This window comes from Strix aluco, chromosome 10 (genome assembly GCF_031877795.1).
Source record: "Strix aluco isolate bStrAlu1 chromosome 10, bStrAlu1.hap1, whole genome shotgun sequence".
Classification (NCBI taxonomy): domain Eukaryota; kingdom Metazoa; phylum Chordata; class Aves; order Strigiformes; family Strigidae; genus Strix; species Strix aluco.
This window is the reverse complement of record NC_133940.1, coordinates 16,738,422-16,759,323: the sequence shown is the minus strand read 5'-3', so window position 1 is coordinate 16,759,323 and position 20,902 is coordinate 16,738,422. Positions and strand designations below refer to the sequence as shown.

Genomic DNA, 20,902 nt, shown 5'->3' with positions numbered 1-20,902 from the left:
CTATTTTTCCCCTTTCCAGATGGTAAGTTTGTTGTTGCTGTTTCTTGTTTTTGTGGTTATCAAGGGTATCTCAGGCTGTTTGAGGTTCTCGGGTACCCAGCTGCATTTCATGGATGCCAGCTGTGCTCCTTAAGGATGCTCCTGGTCCCCAGGCTGGCAGTGCCCAGGCTTGCAGACATCTGCAGCCAGCATTTTAGCAGCCATTTTCTATCAGCATCTTTCCCGTTATAACCTTTGTGGCTGCTCCCATTGGTTGCTCAGACCAGTCCCCACCTGTCACTGGCACTGAGTCCTTACAGCACGTCCTGCACCAGATGGAGAGTGAGATGACACATATAGTTAAGAAAGGATTTATTAAGAAGCTGAGGCAGACTGTGGTGATCAGGGCTTGGTCAGACAAGCCCTGCTTACACACAACCAGACTCTTTTCCCCTCCTCCTCTCTACCCCTTCCCCCAGCCATTCCAACAGTTTTGCACAGTGCTGCATCCCCTCCTCAAATAAACCAAATCCTTATCTTCCTCCTGATTCCCCTCTTTTACCAGCTGCAAACTCCAGATTTGTCCTCTCCAAAGCTCTGCCTGTCAGTTCTTGGTTGCCCATCAACTGGTGACTGGAGATTTTGGTCTTTGGCATCATCTCCCTTTGCCCCTCTCTACCTGGGCTGTGTCTCCCTGTGCTTTTATTTATCCCTTCCCCTTTTGCACTGGAAAGGTCCTTGATGGAGTAACCTAAACAAGCTGGGACAAGATGGATGCAGCTCCAGCCCAGTACCCCAGGGACCTGGAGCTCTCTGAGAGCCATTTCATGGAGCCTGTATCTGGGTGTAGGAAATTCATTATATTCTGGCTAATGGCTGGAGCTCCCTGTGTTTGCCGTGTCCCTCATCCTGGTCCCCAGCATGGGGATGCAGCAACACACACCAGCTCCCAGTCCAGCACTGTCTGACTTGAAGGAGGTTTTCCTCCTTGCTATGGGGTGGCAGTCCCTGCTGCCAGCTTTTCTCTGGGTCACAGCCCCTCCCTGGTCCCTGAGTAAGCCAAGACCCCAGTGGATCCCCCAGAGGTGCAATCTGCCTGCCTAGCCATCGCTGTCCTGCCATCAGTCCTTCTCCCCATCTTCTTCCTCCATGTGGTCTGGGCCCAGTGGGGGCAACAAATGGAGAAATCTCAGGTCTGCACCCCAGGTTTGATCCACAGCAACCCAAACTGCTCCCTGTTCACTGCCTGCAGCTGCACTCTACAGGCAAGAGTTGCTGCATATGTGTCCCTGCCCTGGGTTTTCTGTCCCTGTCCGAGCCATGCCAGAGGAGCACCCATCCCCAGCTCAGCCACAGCCCTGCCTGGGCTGCGCTGCTGGTCGAAGTGGTCCCCTGCACCACAAATCCAGCTGGGGAGAAGGCTGTTCCTCCCCCAGCGAGGAGGGACACCCTGAATCCAACCTGGGAACGAGGGATGTCCCAACACAGCCAACAGACTGTGGGAAGAGAGCCTGCTGCTACCCACAGCATCCCTGCCAGCATGGCTTGGTGGGGATTCAGGAGGGCCATGGGCACTCAGCCAGCTGGAGCTCAGGCAGGGAAAGCAGGGCTTGAAGTAAGGAGGTCGAGGGAGGTGGTGATGGGGGGGAGAAGCCCCCTCTCCCAGTCAGGGTGCAGCACCCAGCACCCTCCTGTGGCTTTACAGCCCAGATGATTCCTGGCTGCACCAGGGGAGACCTCAAGCCCCATCCTAGCCTCGCAGTGCTCAGCAGCCAGAAAAAAGCAGGTCCAACACAGAGGGAGAAAAGGGCTTCTTCCCAAAACAGCATTCCCCTTTCACCGATGTAAACCAGCACCCAGCTGGGAAGCCAAGGGGAGAGGCAGCTGTGGAAATGGCAGCAAAGCCCTAAACTCACACCTGAACAGTGAAACTGGGGCAGGAACCAGCCCATGAGCGGGACTGGGAATAGGATGGAATTGTCTTCTGCTTGAGGAAGCAAGATGGGGATACACACAGAAGTATCCAGGTGAAATACATTTATTGGAGCAGCTATAACAAAACGAAGAAAAAAGTAACATAAGGTATTTTTTCCCCTTGCTTTCTTTTATGGATGAACATGTTTTAGAACTGACATCCTGTCCAAGGGGGACAAAAAAAAGGACCTTGGCAGAACTTACTCCAGCTTCACCTAAAATGTTACAACCTGCAGAGGAAACTGCTGAAGGCCATGGTATGAATGCAAGGCTGGTTAAGGGTCCTGTGGAAGGGAAATCAGTTCAGGCCAATCTATTTCAGGGATGCTTTAAAATATATTAAAAAAAAATCCCACCCCAAAGGTACAGGATGTCTTTCCTGGTCATCCTTCCCAAAGGCAAGGCATCCTTTCCAAGGTTGGGAGTGTGGGGTCAAAGGAGCTGGCAGCAGACAAGGAAGGACAGGAGCAGGCATAGGACAGAATTTCAAGGACTTGGGCTGGCTTTTCTGAGGAAGGTGATGCAACACGGGGACATTTGCCTTGTAAAATTGAGGGAAGGCAAGCTAGAGGGGCAGGTATGACCACAGCTCTGCCACCCCTGAGAACCACCAGCCTGACTCACTGCACCTTAAAAAGGGACTTATAAAGGCAAGAGGAAGCAGCACAGAAAGCAGCACCACATCTGGGTGGTGACACCGAAATCTGCATGTGGGCAGAGTCCAACAGAACTCTGCTGAAAACAAATTAGAGTCAGCTTGAAGCTTTGGAAGCAAAAGCATGGGCAGGGCAGCTCTGGCAGCAGCACGTCTCGGCAGTGCTTGGGCAGCGTGGTATGCGTCCAGTTTAAACTGGAACAAATAGTGATTGGGCCAGCAGCTAAAGCGTCAATCTGCTCTTCTGCAGTTGTTTACACTAATTAATAGCAGGAATACATTCCGGTTGAGACAACTCAATCAAATTCCTTGAACAACTTCAGAGCATCAGCTTTTTCCCTTGATTGAGGTTTACATGTCTTTTTGGGTTGGTGTTTTTTTTTGACTAACATTCTAAAGAAGAAGGCATGTGGTGTGACAGTGTTAGTGAGGATGGTTAACCTTCAGCTTGGAGTCTGATACAATTTCAGGCTTATGGAAGAGCTGCCCCTGCTTGGGTGATGACCAGCATTAGAGCAATGGCTCTTATTTTCTCTTAGCCTGGGTTTTATGAATAGAGGGCAGGGCAAGTGGGGTGGAGGGAGTATCATTTGTCACCTGGAGCTATTGCTTGGAGACTTGGGTGGCAAGATTTTGGCCAAAACCATTGCCTCACTAGTGCTAGGCTAGCGGCAGAGCTTATGGATTCCTTGTTTTGGCCGACAGCAGCTTCACAGCTCCTGGGAGCTCTTCCCCAGCTCTGCGTGAGCACAGCTTCCTGGCTGGCAGAGGGACCACCATTTACTCCTCTTCCTGTCTCTGTCCTCGGATTTCTTCCATCACCTGCCAAAACCACAGGGATTGTGTTCTTTGGTGGCACAAAAGGGACTGGGAGCTCTTCAGCCACACTGTGAAGCATCCCACAGCAAGCTGTGCTGCTGGGGGGGGGGGGCACAGGTTGTCCCAGCCCTGGGATGAGCACCCCCCCGGCACACAGTGCCGTTGCACTCATCTTAAACATCCCAATCTCTCAAATCACCCCCAGAGACTAGTCTGGGGGCAGGCAGTAAATCTGCACCATCTGAAATGCAGGAGTGCAGCATCAGCCCCCGTGCTGACATCAAGCTTAGCTGTGGGAGGGCTCCCCTGATCCTCAAATCCTTCTGGCACCTCTGAAATAAGGAGGCAGGAGAGGAAGGTGGTGCTGGTGTGGGAGGGAGGGAGGTTTCTCTGAGGCAGAGTGGGGCGGAGGAGGGAGAGAGTGAAGTGAATACAGGAGCTGTCTGTGTTTAAGGTTGATGTTGTGGTAAAGGACCTGTGGTTTTCCTCTGTGTCTTATTTGTAGCTGTTTTGGGTTAGGTGTGGTAGAAGAGCATGTTTTTACACAAATCAAACTGCAGCAGCCCTGAGAACTGGTATACTCAGGACACCGAGATGTTTCTCTGGGCAGCTGAGCATGCCCCTGTAGTGCTGGCACAGCGGTGCTCGGGGCATCGTCCACCACATCCCCAAACCCAGGAAAGCTCCCCACAACATGGCACTGACCCCAGGAGTCCTGTGGGACCAAGCTGAACTACAGCACCAGCCACTGGCAGGCTCACTGTGTCCACCCCAGGGTGAGGAGAAAGCCCATAGCATTCTGCAGGAGGGCAGGCAGATGCTTTCTTGTTATTATGAATTAAATAGTCATTATGAATTAAATAGTCATCATTAAATAACAAGGATTTGCAGTTACGGGGAACCAGCTAATGGCAGTGAGTTACCGAGGTGGCCATGACTTGTGTGCTCTGGGTGGCGTGCTGGTTTTTCATCTTCTCCCTCCGCTTATTCCCGTAACCTGGAAATAAAGGAAAGATCAAGTAACTCTTGGGTTTCCAACAACACCCCGGCAATTTGGGCTGCACCCTGCATTTCACAGGACAGGTGAAGAAAAGCTGGCTGCAGAGAGCACTGAAGATGGGAGCCTTTCACTGGGCAAAGCCTCTCTGTTTCCAAACCCAGGAAAGCCCCATTTTGGGGCATCAAAGCAAGAAGGCAGCGTGGAGTGTGGACTTCTGCCTACAACACTCACCTTGCTGCAAGGCCTCACAGCTCTAACCTGCCTCCCTTTGGCTGTATGGACTCAGTGCAATATTTCATATATTTCAGACTTGGAAATGCTCTGTGCACTCTGGGAAAGCATGAGAGTCCCCTTTCAATCCTCTCCTGGAGGGCATCCTCTCCTCAATATGCTACTGACCCTCCTTTTTACCAGTTCCCTGAGATGCTACATGTGATCCCGAAGGCTGAGCCAGCATTTCTGGGAAGCCTGCTGGGATGGCCAGCTGGTCCTTGAGACCAGGCCACCACAGAGCCTGTGCAGAGGGAGGCCAGATACAATTGCTAATCATGGCAATGAGGGGATTCACATGACAAGACCACAGAAACAAGGAACTTTAAAAGGAGAAGCTGGAAAAACCATTGTAGACATGTAGAAATCACATCCCTGATCTCTTCCCTCCGATCCCAGAGTTGGCAGGATGGAAAATGGAATTACTTGCCCTCGATCTGCAAGCCCAACTTCACGGGGATGACTGGTCAGCTGCTCTCCTGGGTCATAAGATGTTCCCAGACCTATTTTTGCCTGTTTATCAGATAGGTTTTTCTCCCAAAGTTTGCCATAGCTGAGTTTTTTTTTGACCAGGGTATGGCTATCATTAGGGAAGACCACGGTAGGACATTATGGAGGAAAAACTCACTTTCCTTGAGCATCCGTGGACAAAGCAGAGGGGCTGGCGAGGACTGCAGGCAGGGACCAGTGCCTACTGTGGCTTTCCTAAAAGGTCAGACATCAGAGTTGGGTCCTCAGCTGATTTGGACAGTCCTGCTCTTTAAAAGTCTGGCTTTTATCTAACTGAAAGCATCTTTCCTCATACCTGCTGCCAGAGGACGGTGTGAGGGCTGAACTTGGGGGCTCTCAGTGGCTGAGCAGCTCATTATGGTTCTGGGAAGGAAACTGCAGGGCTACTTACACCATAGGAGGAGGAGCAGCAGTGTTATAAAGGCTGCTACAGCAGTGAAGACACATGTGCTTATTAGATCAACAGCCTCTGAGCAGCCTCGTTCTGCCGAAGAGAAAGGGAGAAGTTGTCAGCAGTTGCTCCTCTGGCCAACACCCCCCTTTGAACATTTAGGTGCCATGAATTTAATCCAGGGAATTCCTAAGCCATGGAGATGGGGGATGCCTGTGTTTCAAATCATGGAGCCAGCAGGATGAACCTTGCTTTGCTACTTAAGAGCTACAACCTCCCCGCTCAGCGCGAAGCTGCCACGACTACATCAACTACAACACAGATTCTTCTAGGACCAACCATGCAAAGCCACCTAAGGACTCTTGCTGACCTGTGTGAAGCCAACCCCTACCAGATACGCTACTGCTCCCCAGAAGAAAGGCAAGCAAGGGCATGAATGGTGCAAACCCAGGACATCCCTTACCATGGAGCTGCCGGATATTGCAGAGCAAGACGATGGTGAACAAAAAGTTGACGATCAGTGTTGTGGGGGCTGTAGAGTTCCAGATGACACCGCACCCTGGGAGAGGGAAAAATTGCTCCCAGATGAGAGGAAAGTGTGTAAGGAGTGCAGGCTGGCATGTGGAGTAGCTGGACTTTGGTGGGAGAGCAAGCAAGGCATTGGAAATGGCTCTAGACGTGCACCACAGCAGCATGCCGAGCTTCCACTCCCTCCTGGGAGTGAAAACCTAAAGAGTTTACTCCTGGGCTTTTATCAGGCCTTTTCCAGCAGAGGTTTAGAACATAAACAGCAACTTACTTACACATTTTGATTTTGAAGCAGCTAAGAGCTGCTGGTCTCCACACCACTGCTGCTGCTCTCCAGGCAGTTTGTATTACTGAAATAAAGAAGAAGATCCCAAGGAAGGCGAAGTCAACAGAAACACCTGTGGGAGGAGAAGTAAACCAGAAGGTGAGATGGAAACTGGTGAAAACAGTGGACTGAGAACAAGGCAAGAGAAGTTGGCTTGTGGTGACTCTGCACCCAAGTGCTGCGTCTGGGAGTGCAGGATCTGTCACCCTCTGCAACAGGGCTGTGCAGCAGGAGCAGGGCTGCAGGCTGCAGCCAAGAAGGGTCCCCAGGGCCTGGGGATGGGGCTGGCTTGGTGCTGCTGGCCAGGGGACTGTATCTTACAGCTGAGGGTGGTTTTTATTCTGGAAGTTGGTAGCAAGCAATATTTATTATAAATGTACACATAGGCAGCACCCTTCTTTCAACAGAGAATGGGAGAAAACCTGCATGTTTCAGAGGGCTGTTTCTTTGGGCTTGTTTGCCTTAATGTCTGCTTGCAGCTCAGCACATAGCAAATGAGCACCCATGGCATGACAAATAGGTAGCCTCAGCCTGGGACATGGAAGAACTGGCTACAAAGCAGTTTTAGAACAGCTGAACTTTGTGTTCGCTGCCCATGGTTCCTTAAGGTCTGGTGGGAGTGGTTTCTGACCAGTTTTTAATTTTTGAGAAGTCCTGGAGAAGGGTAGTGGTACCTGAAGAGTGCACAGGGACAAATTTAGCCCTTTGGTTTCAAAAGAGCAGATAAAGAGGGACTTGCAGGCTACAGAGCAGTGAAGTCTAACTTCCATTTCTCCAAATCAAGTACTGCTACATCAAACATGCTACTGTAAAGACCTGGAGGAAGAAGAAAGATGAGACACTGAAGCAATCAAGAACAAATGAGGTTAAATGAATCCTACCTTCTTCCAGCATCCAGATGATGGATGTGGCAAGCAGGAGGAGAGAGGAGATACACAGCAATATGTAGGTGACCAGAATCATATGTTTCCATTCTTCCTTTCCTGAGAAAAACAGCAAATGTACTCAGTACCACATAAAAAGGATGGGTGCAGCCTCCAAATGAAAGATAACAACAAGAACAGGTTTTCTTTGTAAAGAATTGAATCCCTGAGGTTTAGAAACCCTGAAGAGAAAACCTGATGAACTTTCAAGGGCTTTTTTTTTGACTTCAGGAGGAACCAGGAGAAAGCAGCCAGATTTGGGGTTGTTCCACGCTGAACCAGACACCAGTTCCACCTAATGAGACACTTTATAACACTTCTGCCTGAGATTTTGTCTCCTATAATGACCTGACTAGTGCTGGATTTCCTCTGGAGACCCATGTCATGGGGGAAAGCCCACATGGCACAAGCTCTTGCCACAAGCACCAGGCATGGAGCACTCCTCAGGGGAGACCTAGGCAAGACCTAACGCCACAACCTGCACATGTCCCCAGTGTTAATGCTGAGAGACAAATACATGTGGGAGAACTTTCCCGACAGCTGTAGGGCTTCACCTCTGCTCTCCAGGTGGTCTCTGTTATTCTGGGAATTATTTGTGGTGGGTAGAATGCACTAGCAGATTACAGACTGTGTGGGAGGACTTGCTGTTGGCTAAGTCTTTGGGTTTGTTTTCTGTTAATATATATGTTGCTACTGAAGCACCCACATTAACCTGTACACTCCTTGGGTATGGATCCAATGTCATGACCCAAACACCAGTGTGCTTGGTCACCAAAACCCATGAGACATGATCTTTGGCCAGCTCCAGGCAGGAAGGCTCTTCCCATGCAGCCTGCATGTCCTGCACTTTTATTTCTTCCCAGGGATGCCTGAGGAATGGGAGAGAAATTACTCAGATGCTTGGTACTGTGATATTTTTGGCTCCATCTCTCACAAAACCAGTTGGGATTAGCTACTTCTAGGGAGTTTTATTTTCTGTGCAAGCTACAGAGGCATAAGAAGAAATGTGCAAGCTGAGCACATTTCCTCCCACTACCGAAGTGAATTAGAACGAGAGGGGAGAAGGAGCTTGGCTGAGGCTTTCTGACATCTGCCCTGTCCACGGTAGGGAGAAAAGGGTTTAGTTTGGGGGACTGGGGTGCAGTCTTGGCACTCACTGAACCTGTGATCCCTCAGCTGACAGAACAGGATCATGAAGCTGGTGGCGGAGACGGCAACAAACATCAGTGCAACACCGGCCAGCCTCTGCGCGTGGTATAGAGGAGGCGTGAGACCTGCAAGACAGGGCATGAGGGAAACCCCGTGCTGGGGACGACCCCAAAACACAGAGCGGCAATCCCAGGAAATCGCAACATGCTGGAAAACCCGAGGGATGAGTCCTGGGTCTTTCTTGCTCAGGAAAGCCCACGACAGACCGTTGCACCCTGCGGGGCGGACCTGTGACATGATGACAAACTGCCAGATCCACCACGGCCAGGGGAGGCTCACCTGTCACTGTCAGGTTCAGAGCTGCCTCCTTCCAGCTTATCACATTGCTGACGTTGCAGGAGTAGGATCCGCAGTCCGACTTATCTCCGTTCCTTATCTGCAGCACGGTGATGTTTTCAGAGAGCAGATAGCACTTTTCGGGGGGAAGGGGATGTTTCTCCTTCTTCCAGGAAATGGAAGCCACTGTTCCCTCTGGCACCACGCAGACCAGCTCAATGGGCGAGCCTGCCAGGTTTGAACTGCACTGGAGCTCAGGCTGGGGCACAGGCTCTGAAAAGCAGAGAGCAGTGTGGTAGCACTCCCAGGAGCATGAGTACTGCCTTGCTTTGGACCTGAAAACTGGCTGGCATGGAAGAATACCGAGCCCCTTGGGGAGAAAGCAGGTCCTTCCCCTCTGATTTACATGCCAGGTTGGTTTGGAGAGAAAGAAGATACTGCAGGAGGAGGGCAACATCCACCAAGTTCAAAGCAGAAAGCAGACGGCCCCATCTCTGCCACCGTGCCACCCCTAGGATGGACACCACCAACTCTTGGAGATCAGGCATGGCACCCTGGGCTCAGAGATACTGACCCAAAAGGGCTGTGAGTTGGAATTACACTGGGAAGTGATGACAGGGGCTTTCCAGACACTGTCTGCCATGGGGTGTCCCAAGAGGAGAGGCCTTTTCCCACACTGCAGTGGTGAGGGAGGTATGGGAGGAGTCAAAGAAGTCATGAAGTTCAGCCAAAGAGCAGGAATGTGGGACTCTGCTGCTGCCTACATTTAAATTGGTCCAACTCCACATGGGCCAAAGCACAGAGAAACAAGTCTCACATGCTGGAGACCCCTGCCACGTGCAAAAGGAGGGCTGACTCTGTCCCTGCGCCTGTCAGGGTTGCACTTAACTATGTCTGGGCTTCCACTTGACAGCAACCACATGCTCCTGAAGTCCTTCATTCCTGGATGTCCTACATGCAGTATGCTCATGTAGTGATGCTGAGCTCTAGGAAAGGGCAGTTCAAAACCTGTTTATTTTTCAGGGAAGTTCAGAGACAGAGAAAGGCAATGTTGGTGTGAAGGAAGAGAGCCTGCAAGGCCTGAAGCTATGCAGGGCGAATTCCTGCAGGGAGCCACATCTTCCCGGCAGACCCACCCTCCTGTGAAAAGCATCCATAAACCCAAGGATCTCAGGATCTGATCCTGAAGGGGTTAGTAAGGCAACTGGTGAGGCAGCAGCTTATCCTGGAATTGCTACGAAGGATCTTCTGGTCCCAGCTCCAAGGGACCAGCCACAACCTGCAGCTCCTGAGTTCCTCAAATCATTACCATGGCGTTTGTTTTGGTCATCAAATGTGAGCAGAAATCCCTTCTCTTGAGGGAATTTTATGCCATACACTTCCTGTGAGTGGCTGTTCATGACAAAACAACTAGATAAAAGTTAAGGCAGAAGGCATCCCATTTCTATCACTCCAGGATGAAGGCACCATGCAGCCTGATGACCCAACCAGGAACTCAACCCACAGCCAGACTCAGTTCCAAAAAACCCTCTGGCATTTCCTAGCAACTCTTTTAGGGTCTCCAGTCTGTGTCTTTCAAGGTAGTGATGAAACCAGAATTCCTCTAGTTTGAGACTTGCTGCTCCATCTGGATGCACATAAGCCCGATGGGATTCATCCCAGGGTACTGAAAGAGCTGGCTGATGTTATTGTGGGACCTCTCTCCATTATTTTTCAATGGTCTTGGGAATCTGGAGAGATCCCAGTCAACTGGAAGCTGGAAAATGTCCCATTTTTCAAGAAGGGTAAGAAGGAAGACCCTGGTGATTACAGGCCTATCAGTCTCACTCAGTGCCTGGTAAAATTATGGAGAAGGTTATTGTGGGAGTTGCTTAAAAACACTTGAGAGACAACGCAGTCATTGGTCACAGCCAGCACAGGTTCACGAGGGGAAAGTCCTGCTTAACTAACTTAATTTCCTTTTATGACAAGGTCACCTGTCTAGTTGACCAAGAGAAGTCAGTAAATGTGTTGGTTTTTTTATTTGTTTTAGCAAAGCTTTTGATACTATGTCTCACAGCATTCTTCTGTGATGCATGTCACAGCACACAGCTAGACAAGTCCATAATACATTGGGCGAGCAATTGGCTGACAGGTTGGGCTGAAAGAGTTATAGTAAATGGGGTGACATCAGGCTGGTGGCCAGTCACCAGTGGGGTCCCAGGGCTCAATTTCAGGGCCAATGCTTTTGAATGTTTTTATGAATGATTTGGATGCAGGAGTTGAATGTAGATTAAGTAATTTTGCTGATGATACTAAACTAGGAGAAGCTGTAGACTCCCTCAAGGGTGGAGAGGCCTTACAGAGAGATCTGGATTGACTAGAGAGCTGGGGAACCACCAACCATATGAAATTCAACAAGAGCAAGTGCCAGATTCTCCACATGGCACAGGGTAATCCTGGTTATATATACAAACTGGGGGACAAGAGGCTGGAGAGCAGCCCCACGGAAAGAGATCTGGGGGGTTGGGTTGATGGCAAGTTGAATGAGTCAACAGTGTGCCCTGGCAGCCAAAAGGGTGAACCGTGTCCTGGGGTGCATCACGCACAGCATAGCTAGTTGGTCAAGGGAGGGGACTGTCCCACTCTGCACGGCACTGGTGCGGCCTCACCTCCAGTACTGGGTGCAGTTTTGGGCTCTTCAGTACAAGAAGGACATCAAACTATTATGACTGTGTCCAGAGGAGGGTAACCAAGATGGTGAAAGGCCTTGAGGAAAACATTTACAAGGAATGGATGAGGTCACTTGGCTTGTTCAGCTTGGAGAAGAGAAGGCTGAGGGGTGACCTTACCACGGAGGGGTGAGCTTATCACAGTCTACAACTTCCTCAAGAGAGGGCAGAGGAGGGGGAGGTGTTGATCTCTCTGGTGACCAGCGATAGGACACAAGGAAATGGAATGAAGCTACATCAGGGGAAGTTCACGTTGGACATTAGGAAAAGGTTCTTCACTGAGAGGGTGGTCGGCCCCTGGAACAGGCTCCCCAGGGAAGTGGTTGTGGCACCAAGCCTGTCAGAGTTCAAGGAGCATCTGGATGACGCTCTCAGTCATATGGTTTAGGGTTAGGTAGTCCTGCAAGGAGCAGGGAGCTGGACTTGATGATCCTTATGGGTCCCTTCCAACTCAAGATATTCTACAATTCTATGACTATTCTGGTTGCCATCTTGTGGGCCTGTCTGCTGCACTGACAGGCCAATCTTTGAGAAGACCAGCCTCTCAACACATTTGACTTACTGATAACTTCAAGGAGCGTTGTCCTAGCTTTATCTTGCATCAGATCAACTGTTGCTTTATAGATGCCGCTGTCTGTCTCTTGCAAACTCTGCAGGAGGATTGAGCCATTCTCTGGATAGAAAATAACTCTGCCTTTGTAAGCTGAGTAAATGGTTAGAGCCTGGTCATCTGCATAGTACTGCAGGATGAATTCAGGGGTGGTGTTTCTTATGTATTCCCACTCGGTGAAGTTTACGTTCTTGATAGCTGGTGCATGCATCAGTACAGAGGATCCTTCAGCTGCAACTCTTCTTTCTGTGATTTCCACCACTGTAGAAGACCCCTGCAAAACCAGCAACAGGTCTGGAAATAGGGGAGATGCCAGAGCAGAATGAGTTAGTTTTAAAGCAAGAGCAATTTAATCTGCTTGTACATTCTATTTTTAATTTTTTTTGGTACAAGTTACCAACTGACTTCTTGAAGCATGTCATGCCACGTGTCTGATTTGTCAAGATAAAAACCATACATTTTTGTTAGTGTGTTATAGAAATGCTTCTTAGCTGGTTAAGACAATTCCTTGCCCTTTGGAATGAAAATGATGGGCTTTTGGGGGTTTTCTGCACATCAGAAGTTGCTAACAGGGACCATAATCAGTGCAGCTTCACCCATGGATCTTGAGCTGCTCCCTCAGCACCTGAAAGGAAGAGCATTGCTTGGAAAACAAGCTCTGAAACACACTTGCTGGGACTATGTAGTCCTGGCTGCCAGTGTCTGAGAGCTGACCTTTCTGAACACTGTTAAAACCTACAGGCATATTCAGCCTCATCATCCTCTCAAGAGGGGTTAAGCCCTGCAAAACCAATGCTCCCACTTAGACACCCAGCAACCTTACGCATCTGGAAGGTGCTAATTTGTCACATATTCACATTTCCTGGCACCTCTGAGTAATGCGACTGCTCTCTGGTGCAGCTGCCGTGTAGATGAGCTGCTTTTAACATGAAAGGGAATCTATACAGTCCTTTACATAAAAGCCTTTGTCTTGAAAATGTTTTATGGTTTCCCCAGGGGAGAATGAAGCTAATGTGAGGGTCAGCCTGCAAGTAAGACCCGGAAATGTACCTTTGGCTCTACAAAACCCAGGTGTGAGAATCCCGTCCTAGCACTGATGGCGTAAAAGGACTTAGCAAGCAGAAAGTCATGTCTGATATCTCCAGTCTCCAAATATGCCAGAACCATCACCCTGGAGCTACTTTTAGCATGTTTAAAAGGTTATGCTGGCTGCTGAAGAGGGAACAAGCTACAGGAACAGGTACCAAAAGGAAAGCTTATCTAAGCAAAGAGGAAAGATGGTGGAGGGGAGGCTCAGAGGCTCAGGGAAGGGTACCAGAGGGTACACCATGGTCAGAGAGCAGAGAAGAGGCTCACAGGGAACCAATCCTTAGGCATGCAGTGGAGGAGAGCTGCTCGCAAAAGGTGGTGGTGGTGGTACCCGGGTACAGTGATGCTGCAGCACGGAGGAAGGAGGTGCCTGCCAGGATGGCTCCCCAGAGCGCACACCTTCACCAGCACTGCCGCAGTCCACAGCAGGGATGCAAGGAGAGCACAGAAGTGCTGCAAGCATGTGCTCTCCAAGGAGGTGCACAGCCGATGCAAGCCCCCCACGAGTCCCTTTTCATACTCACAGCCTGTGATGGCCACCTGCAGCCAGGTTGACATGGTAAAGCCCTTCAGGCTCTTTCAAACCAGCATGAGGGATGAGCTCCTTCTGCAGCGACGTGCTCTTGGGATGGCTACTCTAGGCATGATGGATGGGCCTGTGAAGGACACCATGAAAAACACCATTGGCACCTGCCACACAGGGGTTGGGAAAGGTGAAGGGTGCCCAGAGCAGCAACGGGGGAGTCCCCGACCTTCTCCATGTGGCCCCACAGCACTGGCATCTCCGCAGGTGGCACAGGCTTGAAGCAGGGAGTTGCTGTACAGCAGCCCGAGCCCACACCACTCGTAACAGTGCAGCTCAGGGAAACCGTCGTGACCACATCTGTGTTCAGCACCAGTTCACCATAGTGATCAAAAAAAGAAAGATCTCCTAGACACAAAGACCACTGATATCCAACAGCATCAAGACCAACATAGGCGCAGCAGTTTTTGGGGGGGACAAGAGTGCCTGGCTGCTTTCTGCAACCCTTCCTGTGTGCTGCAGCTTTACGATGCTAGCAGCTACAGCCCTGCCTTGTCCCTTTAGTATTTATTTCTGCATCTGCTGGCTATGAAAGTGCCCATTTGTATTTAGCAACCACATTCACAGCCTCTCAGGGTAGCAGGAGCCACATGATCACACCCCAGCGCCTACACAGGTACTTTCTTTTCTCAGTTTTAACTCATTTCATCTCTTCCTCGAGGTCTTGTCCTGTGTCATGATTATGGGCTCTGCAACTGCCTATGCATCACCTTTAAAACTTTGAAAACCTCCATCCCATCCCCTCCTTTCCAATCTGAAGGCTCTCAGACTTTTCAGTTCCTCCTTGCAAGCTCTTGGTCATTTTGGATGCTGTTCTCTGGGACTTCTCCAACTTTTTTTAGAGACCTTTTGCCTTAGTTTCTTCACTGCAGAGACTGCAACACACACTGCACCAATCAGTGGGCATGAGAGAGCTGGAGAACAACCTGCCTGCCTCCAACACACTTTGTGATGGGGCATTATTTGAACAGGACTAGTGCTCAGAGCTGGTTTGCAGAGCCAGATGGAAACATTTGGTGCTTGGACAACAGGGACTGCATTCACTGTTGGGTTTTGCAAGGCTTGGGAGCAAGAATGAGGGCAGAGGACAGTGGGAAAGTGGACAGTGAGACCACTTTTTGGGAAAGGATTTTCACTGCCCTGTGATCAGAGTCTCAGCTGGGACCAGAAGAGGTCAAGATGGTCTGTTTTAGAGACTTGGTTTATTTTAGAAACAGCCTGAGGTTGATAGTGGCTAAGGAACTGACTTCTGAATCAGAGGTGAGGAGGTGTGTTTAAGGCTGAGCTTCCTTCAGAGAGACATTACCTCCTGGCAGCATCCAGCTTTCCTCCGGAGACACCAGTAAACAGCAGAGCAGCATCTGAAAGGGAAGCTATTTCCACCGTGGAGCTGCCCACGTGCACAGCATGCTCTCCTGAACCCAGCCGAGCAGTCTCCCCAGCCCAGCCCACTGTCCCCAAGAAGGTGAAGAGAAAAAAAAAACCAACCCCAAAACCGAAGGGACAGAAGACAGCGAGGGTATGTCATGTTCACCCCTGCAACAGAGACCTCCAGCCCAGGACATCCCTACCACCAGAGGAGCCAACTGCATGTCCCTGATCTCTGCCTTGATAAAGGAATTCAGAAAATAAGGTTCTGGGGAAAATCACCTGAGTTAAGGGTGATTTAGCTTCTGTGCAGCTGAAAACCTACATTATCTGGGACAGAGTGGTTGCTGCAGGTTGCAAAGCATGTTAACATGTAGAAAGCTGGTTATTTGAATGTCTTCATGTCTTGCATGAACTCCTTGTGCTCTTCCTAGGTTAGTGGGTACATGGAGACCATGAAAAATCCTGTAACTTCTGTTGTAGTGTGCTGGGTTTTTGTTAGCGGAGGAGAGGGCTACTGATACAAGGAAATGATCACCTACTTTGCAACTTATTTACTTATAGCAACTTATAATGATTTCTGAATATTGCTTAATAATCCTGCTTGCCCTGACTGTTCTGTGGAAGCTCACCAAAGGCTACTGCTACTGTGTTCATCAAAACAAAGCAGTTTTCTGTGGAAACTTACCAAGAATTACTATGTTTGGCAAAAATGTTTCTTGTCCTTGGAAAGCAGATGTGCTCTAACTAGTTTAGCCTTTGTAATGAATAGATATTCATATATGGATGGTAGAAATTGATACACTGGTACTTTTAGATAAGATAGAATGAGTAAACCGGCTGAAACCACTCTTCTTGTTCAAGAAATTGGCTAAGAGAATCTGCGCATGCTCCGAGGAAAAGTACAAGGTGAGAAAGACTACAAGCCTTCCTCCCAAAGACCCCCGAAGACGACCCCCAGGAGGCAAGGCGCAGGTGCAAAGATAACATAAACTGCTGACACCAGCCTCTAGAACTAACCCAGCCTTACTGATGCATATGTATATTTGTATTCTGTAATCCAATGAATATGTATATCAACACTCTATAAGTTTTTGGTAAAATGTGCTGGGGGTGTGCAAGCTTTGTGGAGAAATCCCCTTGTACCCTGGTGCCGGAGTAAACATACCTGCTGTATAAACATACCTGCTGTATAACTCTCTGAGTTGTAGAGTCTGTTTCCGCAAATCAGTGTGAACACTGAGGTCAGTGGAAGGAAGGAGGAGGAAGGGGGATGTGCGTTGGAGTAAAGAGCCCCTCTGTATCCTGTGGTGAGACGGCAGGGCCACCCCACTGCCACCCATGGAGGCCACTGGAGGAGCAGAGATTCGCCTGCAGCCTGTGGAGGACCCCTGGGACTCCGTGGGAAGAAGCAGACCCTGCTGTTGCTGTTCGTTGCTGGGAGGACTGCAACACATGGAGGTGACCCACGCCGGAGCATCTCGGGGGGAGGACTCACGGCAGAGAGAGTTTGTGGAGGACTGTCTCCTGTGAGAGGGATGCCACGTGGAGCAGGGGGATGAACGAAGAAGAGTGCCTCCCCTCACCTTGGAGGAAGAAGCGTTGGACTGACTGCACCCCCCATCCCCTGCCCCTGTGCTGCTGGGGGAGGAGGTAGAAATATTGGGAGCAAAACTGAGCGCGGGAAGAAGGGAGGGGTGGGGGGAGGTGTTTTTAAGATATGGTAACGCTTCTCACTGTCCCATTCTCTCTGTTAAGTGTTGTTATCTTAGTGTTTTGAATTAAAGTGATGTTCTTTTCCTTCCCCTAATGTGCCTGTCTTTTGCCTGTGACCGTTAACGGGTGAGCGACCCCTCTCTGTCCTTATCTCTGTTCCTGAGCCTTCTGATTAATTTTTCTCCTTCCCAGCGCTGGCGGGGAAGGGGTGAGTGAAAGGCCACATGGTGCTCAAACCACAACATGTAGGATTTCCTCACAACTGGTATTTTTATTTGCTCATTAACCAACAGGTCTAATTAGAAGTGGAAAAGAAGCAGGAGATTATGTCTTCTTTCCCTTTGCAAAATGCTTGAGGTCCTGGAGGAGGGTTTGAGATGGGAGCGTTGTGGTGCTAAAATTAGCCTCTTTTTTGACCGTTTTTGCTGGTATCCTCTTGCTCTCTGAGGTTTGGGCAAGAACTGCTTGTGGCTTTTTTACAGGAAAATGAGAACCATGTTTTGATAGCTTACAGGGATGTTTTAAGGCTATAAGAACAAGAGCTGTGGAAAATGTGTTTATGTTCTTTAGAGACAGAGGATTTTCTTTATCCAAGCAAATCCAAATAGGTGTGAAAATGACCTTCTTCCCACCCAGTGCAGCTGGTACAACAGTCTCCCCATGCCAACAGAGAGTGGATAAGGCCTACAGGAGATGGAGAATAAGGTGTACGTGGAAGGAGGGCATGTATTGCACCTCCTGCTCAAAGTCCTACTGCTCTTTTGAAAAATTAATCTGTCTTCCTCCTCCCTTCTTCCCTCCACCAGCAGACCAGGACTCCTCAGATTCGTGGCTGGGGAAATGGGTAAGAGCCTTTGGGTAAAGAGATGCCCATGCAAGGCAGAGGGTGGGTTTGATCTGCCTGTGATCATGCAGGCTGTTTTATCTTGTGGAGAGAACCTCTTGTCTCACACAAGGCATTAGCACAGTTGAGTATTTGCAGTCTGAGCAGCAGTTGTAAATGTGAACCAACACTTTTGGTAAGGGGCAGATATTTTCAGAAGTTTTCACAGAATCCTACATGAATAGGGAGAGGAATCAGACTCATGAAGATGAATATATGTTAGGCTATCATGTTTTCCCCTTGGCCTCTAGCATCGTTGTTATGCTGTGTTATCTTTCATTTTTACAGAATCCACATGGAAAAGCTGAAACAGAAGCACGCTGCAGCCTGCTGGAGTTTTGCAAAGAGGTCTTTTTAAGGAATATCTTAGGATCTTCATGACAAAGCATGCACATTGTACTTGTGAAACACATCCAAAGCACTTCAGCCTCTCATTCAGACTTATAGGAATGGGATGTGCGTCAGTTGTTTTTCAGCTGCAAAAAAAGACTCATTATGTGAACTGGAGCTATGATATCACTAAGGCACCACATATCCAAACAAAAACTGTCTGTGTTGGGGGAAGGGAAGCTCCCCAGCACTACAAAGCTCTTCCAAGCTTTGAGATCTGCTGCTATTTATCATCCTTCTGCAGGCAAGGCAGTGAGTGAGGCCTCCCTGCTGCTGGAGAGGGGTAAGAGGCTCCCTTAGGGATAGAGGGGCCAAAGAACTGCTTTGCCGGTATTGCAACCACCTCCTCCTCCTTCCTCTGGTGGTTTGCATGTAGCATAGACGTTGGCAGCTGCCAACATCTGCGGTGAGCCAAAGGGGCTCGTGGTGTGCTGGCAAAGACAGCGTCAGCTGCATGCGGGGTGACGCAGTCAGCACAGGAGCAGGTGCTGCATTTTGCCGTTAGCTCTGGCAATATCATTTTGCCATTAGCTCTGGCATTATCATTTTGCCAGCACCTGTGCAGCCATGCTAGGAAAGTAAAGGTGATGGGTAAAAAGGAAAGTCTTTACCAACCCCTGACAAAAGGACAGTGGGGGAGGTCTCGGGCTAAGCGTTCTGTAAGCGTGGGCTGTGGGGGCTGGCTGGCCCTGCACAGGATGGGACTGCTCAACCACCACATTTACCTGGGGGCACGTCTCCTGAACGAGCGTGGTGTAACACATGAGTTTACATTAGGAGTCATTACAAGCATGTATTTCCCCTGGCCTAGGTTAACAGATAATAGAAGCCCTTGTAATGACTCTTTGGTCTTTCCTGACATAATAAAAAAAAAAGATGCAAATGATCCTATTATAAGCCATCCCACAGCTTTGAAAGATTAAATGTCACATTAGCAAATATGAAACTCCACTGAATAACGTCTAGCTCTGCTCTCAGTCTCACATCTGCTAAGGCATGGCAAAAAGAATGGCAATGGGAAACAGCTACAACTGATGACAGGTAGAGAAATTGTGAAATGGTACTCAGCAGTAATGGTTTGCATGGAAGGGAAAAATACCTTCAGCTAAACCCCCAAGTCCCCTGTAAACAGCAGGATTATTGTGAAGGTTCTTTATGGCTGATGCAAACTGTGATTTGTTCATGCTCAAATCAGAAATGAGAGTAACCAAAAAAGAAGCAGGTGTAACCTAATCTAGAAAAAAGCACCTTTATGCCTAAGTGCAGCTCTAAATAAACCAAGAAACCCCTTTCCTCATAAACGAATCATGAGTTACTTCAGAGACTTCTGTAACTTCACCCTGCCCTTGCCTAATGCACTTCACACCCTGCCATCAGGACAGACAAATTAAACTTGACAAAGAGTCCTGGGACCGAGTAGCCCAAAACACACATGCAAAAAAAAGGCCACCAAACCCAACTGCAAGTGCCATGACGAGTTACTCCACGTGCGAGGGGGCTTCAGCCAGCCACCGGCCTGCTACCAGCAGAGTGGCCAGCTCTGACGGTGCCGGTGGCGTGGGTGATCGGGGCTCAGCAGGTGGCTGGACAAAGGGAGCAGATGCACCGTGGTGGTGGCAAGGCTGCAGATGCTTGAGCAGAGCTCTCTGGATGTGCTCAGATAACCAGGGAAGGGATGGGGGGGGAGGCGGGTTGTTTGGGAGCTCTATAAACAGCACTGTGAGGACTTACTTGGCTGCCTGGAAGTATTTATTTAATATTTCTGGGGCTGAGTAGAAGAGGAGAGCTGAGCCTGGGGAGCAGAGCCCAGTTCCTGGCAGGGAAGAGCGCCTGCAGGGAAGCACGGCGTGGGGGGGGATCCCCCCGGCCCCTGTTTCATCCCTCCATCCCCATTGCTCCAGTAGCCATCCCCATCGCTCCAGGTCCCCGGCCCCATCGCCCCAGTCGCTCTTCCCATCACTCCAGCCCCTGGACCCTCGTCCCGTCCCCATCCCTCCATCCCCCATGCCCACCTCCCCGCCCCACAGAGCAGCCCCAGAGGCTGCAGCCCGGAGCCGGACCCCGCTCCCGCCATGGAACCTCGGGTTCCCCCCACGACACTCACCGTGGCCCCGGGGCCGCTGTCCCGCTGCTGCTCGGCCCGGGCGAGCGGAATGTGACAGGAGGGGGGCCGGGTCGGGCCGGGGGCGGGCGGTGCCTGGGCGGGCCTCGGCTTCCCACGCTGTAAAGGGGCGGTCCAGGCCCCGCGGGTGTTTAAAGAACAGGTGTGGGTGCGGGTAACTCCGTGGGAAGGCGGTTGAGTGTCCCTCGGACCCGCGCAGCCAAAGCCGCCTCCATCGCTTCCACTTCTGCAGGGACCTGGACCTTCAGCTTTCCACTCGGCGAGAGACATTGCAGCTCTAGGAAATATCTCCAGCCCGTCCCTATACCCTGGCACCTCTGGCTCCTCACTAAGTGCCACCTTCTACCCACCACCATTGCACTTGGCAAGTTGGTCTTTTGACACTGTCACTCATAGCATCCTCATAAACAAGCTGACCAAGTCTGGGCCAGATAAGTGGGCAGTGGGGTGGGTTGAAAACTGGCTGAAACCAACCCAATTCCAGGGATGGTCCCTCCCTGGCAGTGTTCAAGGCCAGGTTGGACGGGGCTTTGAGCAACCTGGTCTAGTGGAAGGTGTCCCTGCCCATGGC

At 50.1% G+C, this 20,902-nt stretch overlaps 1 protein-coding gene across 5 annotated transcripts; it reads right to left on the bottom strand.

The window, feature by feature from the left end:
- Window positions 1-1,999: 1,999 nt before the first annotated feature.
- LOC141927963 (cell adhesion molecule CEACAM15-like) lies at window positions 2,000-20,369 on the bottom strand. 5 transcript variants are annotated; one of them, XM_074835449.1, is made up of 12 exons: window positions 20,314-20,348; window positions 14,022-14,152; window positions 13,794-13,925; window positions 12,133-12,474; window positions 8,863-9,132; window positions 8,532-8,648; window positions 7,333-7,434; window positions 6,402-6,524; window positions 6,062-6,157; window positions 5,599-5,691; window positions 4,351-4,424; window positions 2,000-3,430 (listed from the first exon to the last, which is right to left on the bottom strand). In XM_074835449.1, exons 3-12 carry the CDS (start codon window positions 13,825-13,827, stop codon window positions 3,389-3,391), a joined length of 1,293 nt encoding a protein of 430 aa, XP_074691550.1. In that variant the 5' UTR covers window positions 13,828-13,925; window positions 14,022-14,152; window positions 20,314-20,348; the 3' UTR covers window positions 2,000-3,388. The 5 variants fall into 5 exon arrangements, with proteins under 5 accessions (XP_074691550.1, XP_074691548.1, XP_074691549.1 ...); XM_074835447.1 differs by lacking the exon at window positions 14,022-14,152 and having other exon boundaries at window positions 20,314-20,369; XM_074835448.1 differs by lacking the exons at window positions 14,022-14,152; window positions 20,314-20,348 and adding an exon at window positions 16,406-18,294.
- Between the last annotated feature and the right edge of the window lie 533 nt (window positions 20,370-20,902).

Excerpts from the sequence above, each read along its gene's own strand:
- LOC141927963 (XM_074835447.1), bottom strand. The coding sequence starts at position 13,827 with ATGTCAACCTGGCTGCAGGTGGCCATCACAGGCT. Across the intron at positions 4,425-5,598 it reads GCTGCTCCTCCTCCTATGGT|GTTACGGGAATAAGCGGAGG; the intron begins GTAAGTAGCCCT and ends CTTTATTTCCAG. Across the intron at positions 3,431-4,350 it reads CACAAGTCATGGCCACCTCG|GTGATGGAAGAAATCCGAGG; the intron begins GTAACTCACTGC and ends TGGTTTTGGCAG.